The sequence below is a fragment of the Archocentrus centrarchus genome, chromosome 14 (assembly GCF_007364275.1).
Source record: "Archocentrus centrarchus isolate MPI-CPG fArcCen1 chromosome 14, fArcCen1, whole genome shotgun sequence".
In the NCBI taxonomy this organism is placed as follows: domain Eukaryota; kingdom Metazoa; phylum Chordata; class Actinopteri; order Cichliformes; family Cichlidae; genus Archocentrus; species Archocentrus centrarchus.
In genome coordinates, this window is record NC_044359.1 from 28,365,479 (window position 1) to 28,380,054 (window position 14,576).

At 40.6% G+C, this 14,576-nt stretch overlaps 1 protein-coding gene across 4 annotated transcripts in view; it reads right to left on the reverse strand.

Moving 5' to 3' along the window:
• Positions 1-6,860, reverse strand: part of msi2b (musashi RNA-binding protein 2b) — a 262,689-nt gene extending 255,829 nt beyond the window's left edge. For 2 of the 4 annotated variants that reach the window (XM_030746354.1, XM_030746353.1), the window contains exons 1-4: positions 6,691-6,858; positions 6,325-6,365; positions 5,947-6,028; positions 5,291-5,375 (exon numbers count right to left, since the gene is read on the reverse strand). In XM_030746354.1, coding sequence (XP_030602214.1) covers positions 5,291-5,375; positions 5,947-6,028; positions 6,325-6,365; positions 6,691-6,752 — 270 coding nt within the window. In that variant the 5' untranslated portion in view covers positions 6,753-6,858. Of the gene's footprint in view, positions 1-5,290; positions 5,376-5,946; positions 6,029-6,324; positions 6,366-6,690 lie in introns of all 4 variants that reach the window. The other 2 variants (XM_030746351.1, XM_030746352.1) reach the window with 2 other exon arrangements.
• Positions 6,861-14,576: the final 7,716 nt, after the last annotated feature.

A 14,576-nucleotide genomic window follows, 5' to 3' on the forward strand; every position in this document is an offset into this window, starting at 1 on the left:
GCCTTTAGCGATGTGGGTGTCTCAGATGAATCTTAACCATCTAACCAGCGTGCACACTTCAGTTCATGAGGAACAAGTGGCTAGTGACACGCTAAAGACGCAGTGCTGGTGACATACCTCACATAGCGGTAGTCTCCAGTGAAACATTTTTTAAGTATGTGCTCACCTTATAGACTTAACATCACCCGCACAGGAGCTTTTTTCAACTTAAGTTTAGATACACCTTTTGTTATATGATGCAACATGACCTCACAAAGAGCAAAAGTGGATTTCCTCAAGACATCATACAACCAGATACGTCAATGTAATAAATGAGAACAGACCAGTAGGAATCCCCCACCCCCACCCCCCCAACCCGGCCCCATCATCTTTTTATCTTCCGCAGCCTTTTACTTAAGGGTCTCCGAGGGCTGCTTCTGTATGCGACTGTGGGAGATCAGGGCAGAGAAACAGCACATATCTTAAGTTCACATCTTACAAAAGGATTTCATATATTAATGCAGCTCCTGGGTAAACTCTCTTCCTCTCTCTTAAGACATATCTACACTAGCATGATGATGTGGTGTTTAAGCTAAAAGGAAAAAGCCTTATCAAAGCTTGCAGCTTCTCTCAATAAGTGTGTGAGCAGGTCCACAGGTGTGCGCGCGTGATAGCAATAGAATAGACGAGAAATTACAACATAAATGTTTCATATCTGCGCTGTCAATCTCTGCTGACTTTCGCCGTGGAATAACACCTCGAAAAAAGGCAGTTTGTTATGATCCTCAAATCAGTAATGAGAATTTTACCGTCATGCTCAACAAGCAAATTGGCCACATATATATATATTTTTTTTTTCTCTTAAAAAGAAGCAACAACATTACGAACATGATCCGTGTTCACTGGAAGTAGCCTAAAAATTACATTACCGCTTTGACAAACCTCTGATGATCTGTACGAGCCGACAGGAGACAGAAACAGATACAGCGTGAACTAATAACGCCTTTAGCCATAATTAACTGCAGAAGATTGAGCACCTGCTATACTTAAACAAGAGCAAGTCAGGTTAGCTCACTGATTTGACTTTACTTCCTAACCCTACCTGATGAATGAGGTTCAGATTTGTCTGGAACAGCTGCTCTTTCTTTTTTTTTCTTCTTTTTTTTAACTTCACCTAAACCATCAAAAACTTCAAGCATATGTAGACCTGGGGTCATTTTATAAAAGCCTGATTTACTCAGGACAAAAAAAAAAATCTTCACTTTGGTTACAATGAATTAAGATTAGAAACACCAAATAGGATGCACGGTATCACACTGTCATATCTTACATTAAAAAAATAAACTTGTGTAAGCTTTTGTAACTGCTTCACATAACAGAAAATATGTACCTGGAATTGATCCACCGCCTTGTAAATTCTCAACTGTTACTTCTGAGATGAAAAATGATGATGTCCCCCTTCACATGGGCCTGCCTTGAAACATCTTCAGGAACAGATGCTATGAGTTGTACATTTATGAACTGAACAAAGCATCATGAAAATGGTAAATATGTTCTGAATTACCAGCATGTGTGTTTTGAAGCCCCCAGGCTTTGCTTCCCCATATGTCTCACTCCCATTCATTCTAGGCTAGAGTGTTTTCATAACCGGACAAAAAAGTAGAGCACGCACTCAAAAGAAAACATTAATGCCAAAGAAAGAAGAGTATGAAAACAATGATGGTGTGCCTATCTTCTTTTAGTTGGAGCAACACTGATTGTGTAGCACTCCTAATCTCAACGACTAATCAAAGCAGGGTTTGCATTTTATCTAAATATGTTTGTCTTTGCGACACTGATTTCATACCGAGTAATATTAGATTACAAAAATGCAGGGCAAAAAAATTCCATACGATGTTGACTTTACACTTTCACCACACACCTAATATGACCTAACTACCTGTCATTGCACCATTCAGCCATTCTCACTTTTTTTCAAGGTTACCAAGGACAGACAAACTGGTAAGGATTCGCTCGGGCACTGCAAACGTGGGAGACTTGTATCAGGCCGACATCTGCAAACACATCAAGACCATCCATATTTGCTGGACTGGTTCATTTTTCCCCCCATTGCCACTGAGCAACTTTCTCAGAGATATGATAGATCCTAATGCAATGCGATCTTGATAGTGTGAATGTTAAGATATACAGCACAGCACAGCAGATACAGCGCAGTGACTAATGGCGAGAAAGACGATACAGACAGCCGCCTTAGGTTTGTAATCTTCTATTGCACGCTGACGGATAAACAACAGCACGTTAGCAGCTGGGAAATATAAATGTCTGCATGTATTTGAGTCAGCAGAATCTTTGGTTTGCCAATGATGCTGTCAAACACTCAGCCAGTGATAAAAATGTCCAGCAAAAAGAAAGCACTGTGCTACACTTTGTTTTGCCAAAGCTATTGATTACCTCCATTATTACAGGATTATCAGCATCATCAATATTTTTCAGATTTATGGTTGTGATGAAAAACTACATAAGCATCAGCAACAAGAGGCGAGTGTACAATGCTAAACTGGCTCTGTATCTTTTTTTTTTTTTTTTTTTTTTTTAATATAGAAGGGATCCCAAAATTATTATCTTAGGCTCATACAGCCTGACAGCTTAAGGGTTAAGACATCGACCGTGTAATCACAACACCGCCTGATCGAGTCTGCCCAGGTCTATCTCCTCATTTCCTGTCAGCTGTCTACTGTATACTATCTAATAATCAAGGAAGAAAACACCTCCCCAAAATTTAAAAAAAAAAAAAATTCACTTCCAAAGAATAATGATTTTACACAGGCCACCGTTATGATGAGTCAGTGTCACTATTCAGTTCTCATACATTTCAGATCTCAACTGTATGACGTAAGTCTGCCAAATGTGACCTAAAGCCTACAATAAGTGTGACATAACACCCCTGTTTGTGCACAGAAAAAAAAAAAAGAGTATCCGTACTTTGTTATACAGACGTACAACAGATATAAAATATTAGTGTTACTGCATTACAATAATTATACTTTTGGAGAGCAAGAGAAAATACTGTTTAACTCTATTATTAAACATAAGAGGTCCAGCATTGTTTTAATGATGGGATTAAATTCTGGCTACAAATAGTCTGAATATTAGGATATGAAAAAAAAATGAACCAACCAATTTTTCTTGTGGGTAAAAAAAAATGAAGCTTTTTTGCAATCAAGAAATCAGCTGTAACACGAGTGGTTTGAGACTGCAATTTTAACAGGTCATTAATGTAATCCCATGAATATTGTAACATATGTTAGCGGTATTAAAAATACACAAGAAATTAAACTGTTTCCTGCTGGCGCTGCTCTCAAAGTGCCTTTGGGCAAGGCAATTAAAGCAACAACTGCTCTATTTATCAGACATCAGTAATAGGCTGGCGCAGTACGGGCCAACTCTCAGGTGTAAGCATATATATTTATGCGCTACCCTCCACCATTCATACCCCCCATGACCTTTGCTGTAAATATATATGCTGTCAAGCTGTCACAAAGCTGCTCATTCAAAATGTCAGACTTGAAGTTATCAAACTGCTCTAGATTCTGCATCAAAGTATGTTTATATCTCAAACCCTTCAAGCAGCCCCGTAAAGTGCTTCTAAGTATTCCCCCTCTAGAGATGTTTGCAAGTTTTGCAATGTCATCGGCCTTACTGGTCATTTTAATGCTAAAAACCTCGCCCTCACTCTGTAGTCACTGCTTCACAACAGAAGCCACTGCGTGTCCTTGTCAACCTCACTTGCATAACACAGTAACAGAGCTGATAGCAATGAAGACATAACATATAAACGTTAAGCATGAGGTGAGTGACAGACCACCTGAAACTTCAAGAAAAAACATAACAGAAATTATCTAATAGGCTGAGGATGTCAAAATGTCAATAACATACATATAAGTATGTGTCATGTGTTTTTTTTTTTTTTTTTTTTTTTTTTTTAATAAAGGCAAATTGCTCATTTTTAGACCAGCAGAAATACTAACCCCATAAACCCCTTTGGACAAGCAAACCCTCCACCAATAACCTGTTCTGAAAACTGCCCAAAAAAGCTCATAGCTACCAAATAATAACAATAATAATAATAATAATAATAATAATATGAGCAGCCACATTATTACAAACCTCGCAGTTGAAAAAAATTGGACGGAATATAAAGTAAGCTCTGCTACCCAACAAACAGCAGGTTTCTCAGCTCTGTGCCAATCACACTCAAGCTCAGGAATGAGCAGCCACTCTTACATTTACATTACTTGCCTTATCCTACACAGATCTGTAGATTCCACATTATTTATACACTGCTACCTGAAGTATAATCTATTTATCTTCCAAAATCCTTAAAAAAATATTTCCCCGCCATACAAAGCTGGCTTGAGCCAAGGGAGCACACACAGTATATTTCCTCGATATGCACTATTCCATTACAGTAACTATTGCTGGCATATCTGGATTCGATAAAATATAATTGCAGCTGAACCATATCTAATCCACCACATCGTATAATCTTTAATTATTCATCTAGTGACAAATTTCAACAAATTTCAGAATGCTTTGCAATCATTAAAACTAAATGCATGAGTGTATGGATATGTGTGTGGATTAATTACCTATTTAAGTAAATCAGACAACTCCTTGAAAACTATAGATGCACTCTTAAAGGTAAATATTTGGTAATATACTTCTAACTGATTGGTAGCTCCCTAATGCATTTATGTATTTTGATTATCATACATTACAGTAATTAGACTGAACATATTAGCTGCTTAAAAAAAAATGTATTAATTTGTATTTAATTTAGTTTAATCTCTAATATAGGACTCTGTTTTTTCACATGCAGTTTCAAACCTTTCAGACTTACAGCATCAGCATCATCGGGCATGACATGATACAATATCTGCTGGATGAAACAGCAGCAAGGCAGCAGTCCTGAGACAGCATGCCCTTGTGCTGTGTCCACATGAGATATATCCACACTGCACATGTGGCTGCAGCAAAGAAGGGGGCGTGTCTGCCCCCATTCAGCCAGAGAAGTAAAAGTGAACACATGTAATATTCACCCCAGAGTTGTTTTATTTTATTGCTAGGCTCTGTGGAAGAGACAACTCACATTTAGCCATTGTGCGTGACCTTGATCGCCACAGCCTGTCAACCTAAGAAGTGTTTCCCCACAAGGCCCTACTTAGGCAGTAAAAAAGTCACAGTTGCCAGAGCAGTGTAAACACAAAACATGAAATGAACTCTTGTGCAAGAGTAAATGAAATGAACTCACCGTCTTTGAGTCTAATTCGTGGTGTTGTTGAGCTAAGACTTTATCTACACTGGCAGCATCTGTAAACGTAACGAACCCAAATCCTCTGCAAAACAAAGACACAGAGATGACAGCGACAACAATGTTAATAAAAATGCATGCACGTAAAACAAGAATGCCCCCCCCACCACCACCCCCTTGCAAAATATAAATTCTGAAAAAAAAAAAAAAAATCACTGCAACTTGCAACAATAATCTGCATAACAGTGGGAATAATATCCCCATGACCTTATCACTGCACAATATTTCTTTGCAAATGTACATTTCTAATCCAGATTATGGGTGTCCTGTAGCAGATTTGGGAAACAAAACTGAGGACACTGCTGATCGTTATTTGCTATGTTACAATATGAGACGACACTACACCAACACTGTGGTGCAGTCACAAAGTCAATGTCAAATTGCATTCGGCCGCAGCTTTACAGCAGTGAGCATTTAAGCTTATCTGGCTTGCTGTGAAACCACACGCAGGCGCGCGCACACAGGGACACACACGAACACATGGGCGCGCGGACACACAAACACACATACACGCTGGATTAACACTAAACACGGTCAAAGTAAGCGATATCGTCATGTGCACTGGAAAGGAAAAGTAGAAAAGCCCTGTTATTTACCTTGAGCGCTTTGTCGTGGGGTCTCTCATCACCATACATTCTCTTATTTCTCCGAATTTACTAAAATAGTCTCTAAGGCTGTCTGTGAATAGAGAAAATATGTCGGGTCATTTGACAGAAACATATGGGCATGCTGTTGTCACTGTATTTCAAAAATACCCCCGCGATGCGCATAGGGGTCGAATAGAGGACTTCAGATGGACGGAGATCAAAAATAACATCGTGCGCACACACTAGTGAGATATCCCATACAGTACACTACTGCACAGTGCACATTCGCACATACACCGCCGCCAGCAGCTACAGCGAGCACTCAGTCACAGCGACAAAACAACAAGAAATACTGGATACGGTGTAAAAGAGGAATAACAGTCTCACCTGGTGAGGTTTGCCAGCTGAGGCCACCGATAAACATTTTACTGTAAGGGGAAAACACAACAGAAGTGAGTCCAGATGTCAGTTCGGCCATTTTGACGACTAACTACTTCTAAAAGCGACCTTAAAGGATAAAGGAAGACTATGAAAACACATTCGCGCTTAGTAATTACACTCTGTCTACATAAAAGGGGGAGGCCACTCTCGCTACGGAGCTGAGGTCTTTAAAACTGCATCTGGAAACAGACCCGTGCCCGGTTTAAGTGCGTACTGTGGGGACGAATCCAGCACGGCAGTCGAAGTCCTCTCCAAGATGTTGTAACATGAAAAAAAATCGTACCTAAGGATTAAATTTAGAAATATTCTTACCCCGGGTCATGTTGTGAATCATTTAGGCTTCCGGATGTGGCTTGACTCCCGTCTCCTTCCATATCTATTCCAAACTATAGGCTGGGACTACAGTAACAGTGACAGACACGCACAGATACGGCAGGAGATATGCAAAGCCCCGCTATGAGAATATTACTGAGCCGGGAATGAAAGCGTCACACGTGGGATCAGCTCAGCCCCCTGCTCCCTCCTCCCTCTCTCAGCACGCTCTACCTTGGCCCACAGGGGGCGGAGCCTGGCTCTGTCACCTAACCAATCCAATTGACGTCAATTCAGGCAATCTGCAAACCAATCCTCCGATTTGTCATTTAATTAAGCAATAAGCCACTAGAGGTGAAAGTGGCTTATTGCTCGTCTACACCGGTGGACACATAGCATAAGAAATGTTATTTATAATTAATACTTTTTACAAATTGTTTTGCAACTGAAAGCCAATGCTTGCAAAAACAAAAGCAACACACACACACATACACACAAACATATATTTTTATTATTAATTGCAACTATTTGTTATTCTTCCGCCGTGTAATATAGTGCCCTAGAAAGAAGTAAAAAGTGGGACAATCCCTGCTTTAATGATATAATATCACATATAGTTGGGGCTCTGAAGTGTCTGTTGAGAAATAATCAGAGCTTAATTCAACTGGGAGCTGCAAAGAGTGTGAGCTAAGTGTAAAATCAGTATTGTGCAGGTGCAGTGGGGCATCTTTTTACTAACTGAAGAATATTTGAACACTAATAATGGATAATGCATCTATAATAAATGTTATTCGTGGCCAGCATTATCTGTGCAAGATGGTGTGTGATACATTTTACCGCTAAGAGGTCAACATGGTTATTTTTAGTTGATGCATTAAAATTATTGATGTTTTTTTTGCAAATGGACACTTCAAACGTGATCCATACAGTCCTGCTGTACGAGCAACAAAGCAAGGTTTAAATGTTCTAACAAAGGTCACAATATGCAAAGAAAATGTACTTCCAGATCATGAGGTGAGCTCAAAGAAAGTCATCTGAGCAGTAAATATGTTCCAGCATGGCTCACGTGTCTCTAAGGAAGAACCTCTGTAGCTGATGCTGGGGTCTCATCTTCAGCTACTACATTCATTACCACAGCCAACAAAGAATTTTCCCATGGAGATCAATAAAGGCTTGTATCCTTACATGCAGTGACGCAATTATAGATCTATCCATGCAGATAACCTCTAATGAGCTGCCAGCCCTGCCCTCTGAACAATGTATGTGGAGATAAGCTTGCTCTGCCCCATCGTGACCTTGACGAAGGTGATGACAGAGCAGAGTAAGAAAAAGAAACTGAGAATAAATGAACGCCAATGACATTCGCAGCGGGGAAAATATTTCATGGTATGGGACTGTGCATTAATTGCACAATGTGCTATCAATAGAACACAATAAAAAATACATGTCCAGTCTGTTTCAATTATGTATTATACATGTGTCTGCTTACTGCTCAGAGATGTCACACTGAAAATATGAAACAACTGCAGTTTCCATTGATATTAGCCAAGAAGACGCCTCATACCCTCTATGAAATGTGACTAGCTATCCTATTTTATTATTCACAGTCAGTGACGTCTTTTGAATAGGCCTGTCTTTGCTGACTGTTCAGGGTTCTACCAGAGGGAATTTCTTATCTGGCCAGGCAGCATGTTTTTGAAACAATGACTTAGATAAAACCCAAATAACAACACTTTTGTCAGTCGAACAGCTAAAAGTCTGTCATTAGTTAGGGGACTCTCCACATTGCGGCTGTCTGTATCTCGGAAACAAAGGTATGGAAGCAAATGGTGGCAATTCCTTGTAGTATGGAAGTGTCAAAGAAAATGGAAATATGACACCTTGTGTGAAAGACTATTACTTATTATACCTTATTTGCACCATTGTTTTGTCCCATGCCATTTGGTGATGCGTTTATGATTACTTTATTGTTGTCAATGTGCAGCAGCCTCCTAAAATATATGCCTGAAATGTGAATGCAAGAAAATCACATCCACCAAGCAGCCGAACAGAGGGAAAAGTAGTGAAGGTGTGTGTGTGTGTGTGTGTGTGTGTGTGTGTGTGTGTGTGTGTGTGTGTGTGTGTGTGTGTGTGGTGTGTGTGTTGGATGGGGGTTATAAATTGATGTGGAATATGAGCTCGGAGGAACAACAGGCTTTAAAGCCCATCACAAGGTGTGCAAAAATCACAGTGGATTTAACACATGAAGAGCAACTTCTGTTTTATGCTCAAACAAAAACACTGGAGGCCCGGGTTTCACGGTGTGATTGTGAATTATTCTGTTTTGTGAACAACAGTATTATTGCCTCTCTATCCACAGTTGTTATACCATGAAGAGAGGCGAGTTAAATGTGACAGAAAAAGTACGGCGCGTGTGACGTCTTTCAATATCTCATCAAGTGATTGTGAGCCAGATTTGGAGCAAAGCAACCTGTAAGCAGAAGACAAGCCAAAAATAAATAAATAAATAAATATATCCTTTGTATCTCATGGATAAGGCTCATTCAGGTTTCCATCTCCAGATCTTTTTTTAACACTCAGTGAAGGAGAAACATGTATAGATTTTTAAATTGAGCAGTGTTCTCCTTTAATCTGAGCAGCCAGCGCTCCTGATGAAGAGCCTAAAATGTTTGTAGCTCTTTAAGCAACTTGACAGCAATGCTTTTGGAGCAGCTGAGCGTTTAGTGGTGAGTGAGGAAGAAAGAGAGGGGTTACATCCTGCAACAAAGTAACCTATGCAAGAACAAATTTCCTTGAAAATGATGCTGAGCAGCGGTTTCATGACTTGGGCTCTTGCTTTAAAAAAACAAACAGAAAAGGTGACAGCAAGTTGAAGACGCTTTGATTAACGAGGGGAAAAAGATAGTTTTGAATCCTACATGCTTGGAACTCATCACCTTTTGCTTATGCTTTGAGGACAATTTAAGATTTCTGCAATCCTGCATTTGTGCCAGTGTAACCATTCAGTTCTGAAAGATGAACAGCTTCTCAATAGAGAGGAAATTCTGCATGCAAAAAAAAAAAAAAAGAGGCTTGTAACTAACCAAGCCTCTGCATAAAAAGGGGAGATTTGGGGATTGAGAAAGAAGTAAACTTGATAGTGGTGTGAAAGGCAGAGGGGGGAAAAAGAAAGTGAGAGAAGCGACAGACTCACTGACAGTGTTATGAGATGCTGTTTTGAGAAGAGGCATCCTGTTTCCTGTTGCAGTAATCACTTTACACCCTCAGAAGCTTCACTTGACCTTGGAGAAATTGTTCTTCCATCACGTGTAACCCCTTCTCTCCACAAAAGATATCTATGTAAAAAAAAAAAAAAACAAATAAATGTTTTCTTTTGAGGCTTCAGATGTTTTTGCCACAAATACCAGCAATGATAGATGATATCTAACATGGATGTATGCTTGAAATTGAAACTGTAAGTCTATGGTGAGTATTTTTTTTTACCTTTTTTAACAGCACCCAGCACTTGGAGCTCACCACGTTATTCAGCCTGTATGTTATGTGAACAAAGCTCGGAGTAATCTTCTATCTTTAACACAAATTTCTCAGGGAAACTACCCAGACACACCCTGAATGTTGTTAATATTATCCTTCGGACGTGGTGAATGATTTCATTTTGATCACTGCGGATTGAGTGCTGCTCTCAGGAGGGCCTATTACAGTGGAATTCAGAATCCCAAGGAAAGCTGTGGAGAAGACTGCAGATGTGAACAAATTGTCTCCCTCTAGTGTCCTCTCCTCTCTGCTTCTTCTTTGCTGAGCTTAAGTACCTCTCAGGCAGCAGGGAGAGGGCCAGACTGAAACATGCATAATTGACAGTCCTATTTCAGGAATTAGCCACCCACCAAACTCTAGACTACCTACTCTTTCATCTTGCCAGGAATAATTTAGCATCTTCTAAAGGTCTATTTCAGCTGGCTCGGATTAACCAGTGGTACACCGATTGATTTAATGAAGAAAATTTCTATTCTCCTCATTGATTTGTATGTCTCTTCAAAGGTGGTTGTGTGTAAACCCTGTCACCTGATCATGATTTATGAGGATTACTGGGATTGTGTATCTTTGTTACCACACAGAGAAAGTGTTTGAAGTCACATCAGTAGGAAGGATGTTCTGGTGATGAGTTGATCCTCCCCCCCCCCCCCCCCCCCCCCCCCCCCCCCCCCCCCCCCCCCCCCCCCCCCCCCCCCCCCCCCCCCCCCCCCCCCCCACCCCCCCCCCCCCCCCCCCCATTACGCCTTCTGTAGCCACAACAGGATGAGTTCATTAAAGCGTGCCAGAGGGCTACGCACTAGCAATCCAGGTTAGATGGGCCACAGTGATAGTCAGGAGAAGCCGTAATATTGACTTTGAACTCCTTTATGGCAACCTAAGCCCCCACCAATGCGATTTGGCTGGCAAATTCTCAAAAATCACAGAGCTTCACTGTTGTTAAATAAAAAAAGCCTGCAGAACCTGAAAAGACCCAAAGCTTGTTCCCTTGGAGGTTACAAAACTCTCAAACTGTGCACGAACAGAAGATCCTCCAGAGGTTTGCCCAGAATTACCTCCATTAGCAGTGTGGTTCAAGCAAAGATAATCTGCATTCTGACCCTAATGGCCCACCCTTGAACTGGGTCTCTTTAGGCCAATCAGATTCCAACGTGAGAGGATGATGACGACGTCGTTACCTGCTCCACTGGGCTGGGAGATAAGCTCATGCCCCTGCTGCTCCCTGGAATGTTCTGGCTGCTGTTTGTACGACTCCAGAGAGAGCTGTGTGTTACAGATGATGACAAATGGCATAAAAGCACCACAAGGAGCCATCCTATCACCTGTACAGTCAGCACTGGGAAGAAAGATGTGTGTGCTGGCCTTTTGGAGAAGAAACGGCACATCCCTTACGTCTCAAAAACTGATTGTGAATCTGTTAAGTTATGCTTTGCATAGCTGGAACCTTTTTTTTTTTTTTTTTTTTTTTTTTTTTTGTCCATTCCTAAATCTATTTGCAGCACATTTTGCTGAGATGTTTTAACTGCATTGTCATTGCTAACAGACACACAGTAAGCCTGTGGATGACCAGCCTGAAGGACGTTACCCATGTTTATTCACTTACTCTTTGTTTATATGTGCTTAAAACATTTTTAGAAATCTCACCCAGGCTGAGAATGGTAACCAACCGGCTAAGTGTTGCTGTCTGTCCTTCTTTGTTTATTTAACCAGCCTTTTCACTCTTGCTTCCTTTTACATCTTTCTTCCCTAACTGGCTGCCACCATATATTCTCTTGGTTGCCAACTATTTCCTATTCTGCAACCACTGACCTTAACACTGACCTTGCCTTGTCTGTGCCACTGAGATGAGAGCGAGAGATACCGTATCCTTTGCTTTCCCCCCACTATGCTGCGGGGCTGAATTTTGCCTGTCTCATCAGTCTTCCGGCTGCTAGAGTACGCCTTGTTATTTCTTCCAGATTCCTACACATTTTGCTTTTCAGCTGATCCGACTGGAAAACATTGCGCTTGGCTCAAAGACATGTTGGACCTCGGCATACACTGTAGACCCAAGCTGTCAATACAGATTAGGTTATCAGATAACTTTATCTGCAGCATTTGAGCGTCCTTTGGTCGGGTACCAGCTAATTCTGGGCTACGATTGATACTGTGACTCTAAGGAGATCAAAATTGGCAGCCATTGTTTTAGCCATAAGCAGACTGCTGCACCCTTTTCAGGGTAGGTCACTCTATCTATCGCTAGTAAGAAGCACATTTTTCTATTCTTATTATTTGGTGATTAAATGTGGCATTCTGGGAGAGCAATATAATCCAAAGGTTATAAGAGAAGAGCACAAACAGCCTCAAGTGTGTCTCTTTGTTGCTCGCACTGATTCAAAAACCTGGTTGCATATAAGCTCCCAGTGATCAAGTCCTGTGGTGGCAGTAAACTCAGGAACTCAGGGCGGTTGAGCAGAAGAAACACACTCTGCAGCTTTCTGGGCTTTTTTTTTTTTTATTATTATTTTTTTTATATAAGTCTCACAGGTAAGAGATTTTTTTTTTCAAGAGGTCCTTGAGAGCAGTCTCTGCCACTGGCAAGCTGGTGAAGAACACAATCCCTCTAAGAATAGTCACCGACTGCAATATTTTGGGATAAACATGAATCTCTCTCTCTCCACCAGAAGAGGGCGCTGAGAGCACACGATAACAAGAACTGATGTCATTTGTAACTGTGACTTTGTCCTGATGCATAATGAAAGGATAGGCATGGTGCAGAGTGACACGTTTCCTGTTTTGTCTGCACCATGCGTGTCTGTGTGTGTTTCTCTTTTAATAAGCAGTGCATCTAAAATCAAAATAAACACCAAGGATCACCACCACCTACACCACGACTGTGTGACCTCACTTCCTTAAGACAAGGCCTGCATTCGTTTCTCAGTCTGGTGTGGGAACAGCTAAAATGTCCAGCTGTTTTTCTCAGCTTTTTTTTTTTAATAAAAAAAAAAATCATGTAACAAGCTAAATAAACTGTCCAGCACGTTGGCCTTGTAACTTTGTATAACAAATGACTTTTCCAGCAGCAAAGATGTATGAAGTACAACCAGAAGCTATATGATGTATTTCTAAAGCCTTTCTGTAAGGCCCTGTCTGAACCCCGTCATATGCATATAAAGCTGATATAAATTAATTGCATGAGAACACAAGAGGGCAGTACAAAGAAGTACGCTGAGTCTTAGTGTGCGGCCTAAAGAAAGACACAACAAGCTTGGATGGTGAGATGAGGAGGGGAGGCACGGCAGCAGTAAATGATGCTAGCCCTCTACACCTTGTCAGTTATTAGGAGAAGGCAGAGGAGAAATCTGACATTACTTTGTGATGTGTACAGAGAAAATAATTGGCTATAGCAGGCCAGCACACTGGCAGCTGAAGTACCTGGAAGGGATGTTTTAAAGTCCCACAGCTAAAGGGAGGCAGGAAGATAAAAACAGACGTATAAATTCAAAATCAAAAATTCAGCTCACACTACATCCACACTATGGATTTTTATGTTGCAGTTCTATAAAACAGGGCTGCAGTGTAAGATAAGTTAATACTTTACGCTGGCAAAAGTGAAAAATAAACTGAAGACAAGAAATGAAAAGCAAGGTCTTTTTGAACCTCGAATGCTCCTCTCAGATCATCAGCCCAACCCAAACATGGTTACATGCTTCCTTCCGTATTTGGTTTCAAGCAATAGATTACAATCGTTTATTCAGCAGCTCTAATATCATATAACTTACAGCTGTTGTGCAGATCAAACAGTTAATTACTTGATATGAAAAAGCAACTAAATGTTACTCATATAAAGTCATGCAGTGGTTTATACATTTGCTTAACACGTGAAGGCCAAGACCAGGAAGAGGCCTCAGTCCCTGTGGGGTTACATCAGGGAGGGGTGTAAAAAATCTGCCTAAAGTAGCTTCATATGACAATGAATACAGAGTTATTTCTATTTTACACTACTTAACAGAAAAGATGTTTCTGCCTGATGCTTATGCCTCAAGATTTTTTTGGGGGGGGGGGTGGGGGGGGGACCAGGACAATGTAAATTTAATAATTACTGGACACAAAAGCAAATTTTAATTACATTTAATACACCGGAACAGAAGTTGTGGCTAATCTTTGCCATCAAATCTCTCTCATTTGTACTGTATGTGGAATTTTCTGTCACATTAAAAAGGATTCATACATGGGAATATAGAGTATTTCATTTTGACTTTAGTTCACCCCTTTTTTTTTTTTTAGAAAGCTGTTCAGGTCCTTGGCCTCCCATTGCATCAGGTGTTTATCATTCGCTGTGTTGGTGGAAACAGTAACCCCACACTGTCACCTGT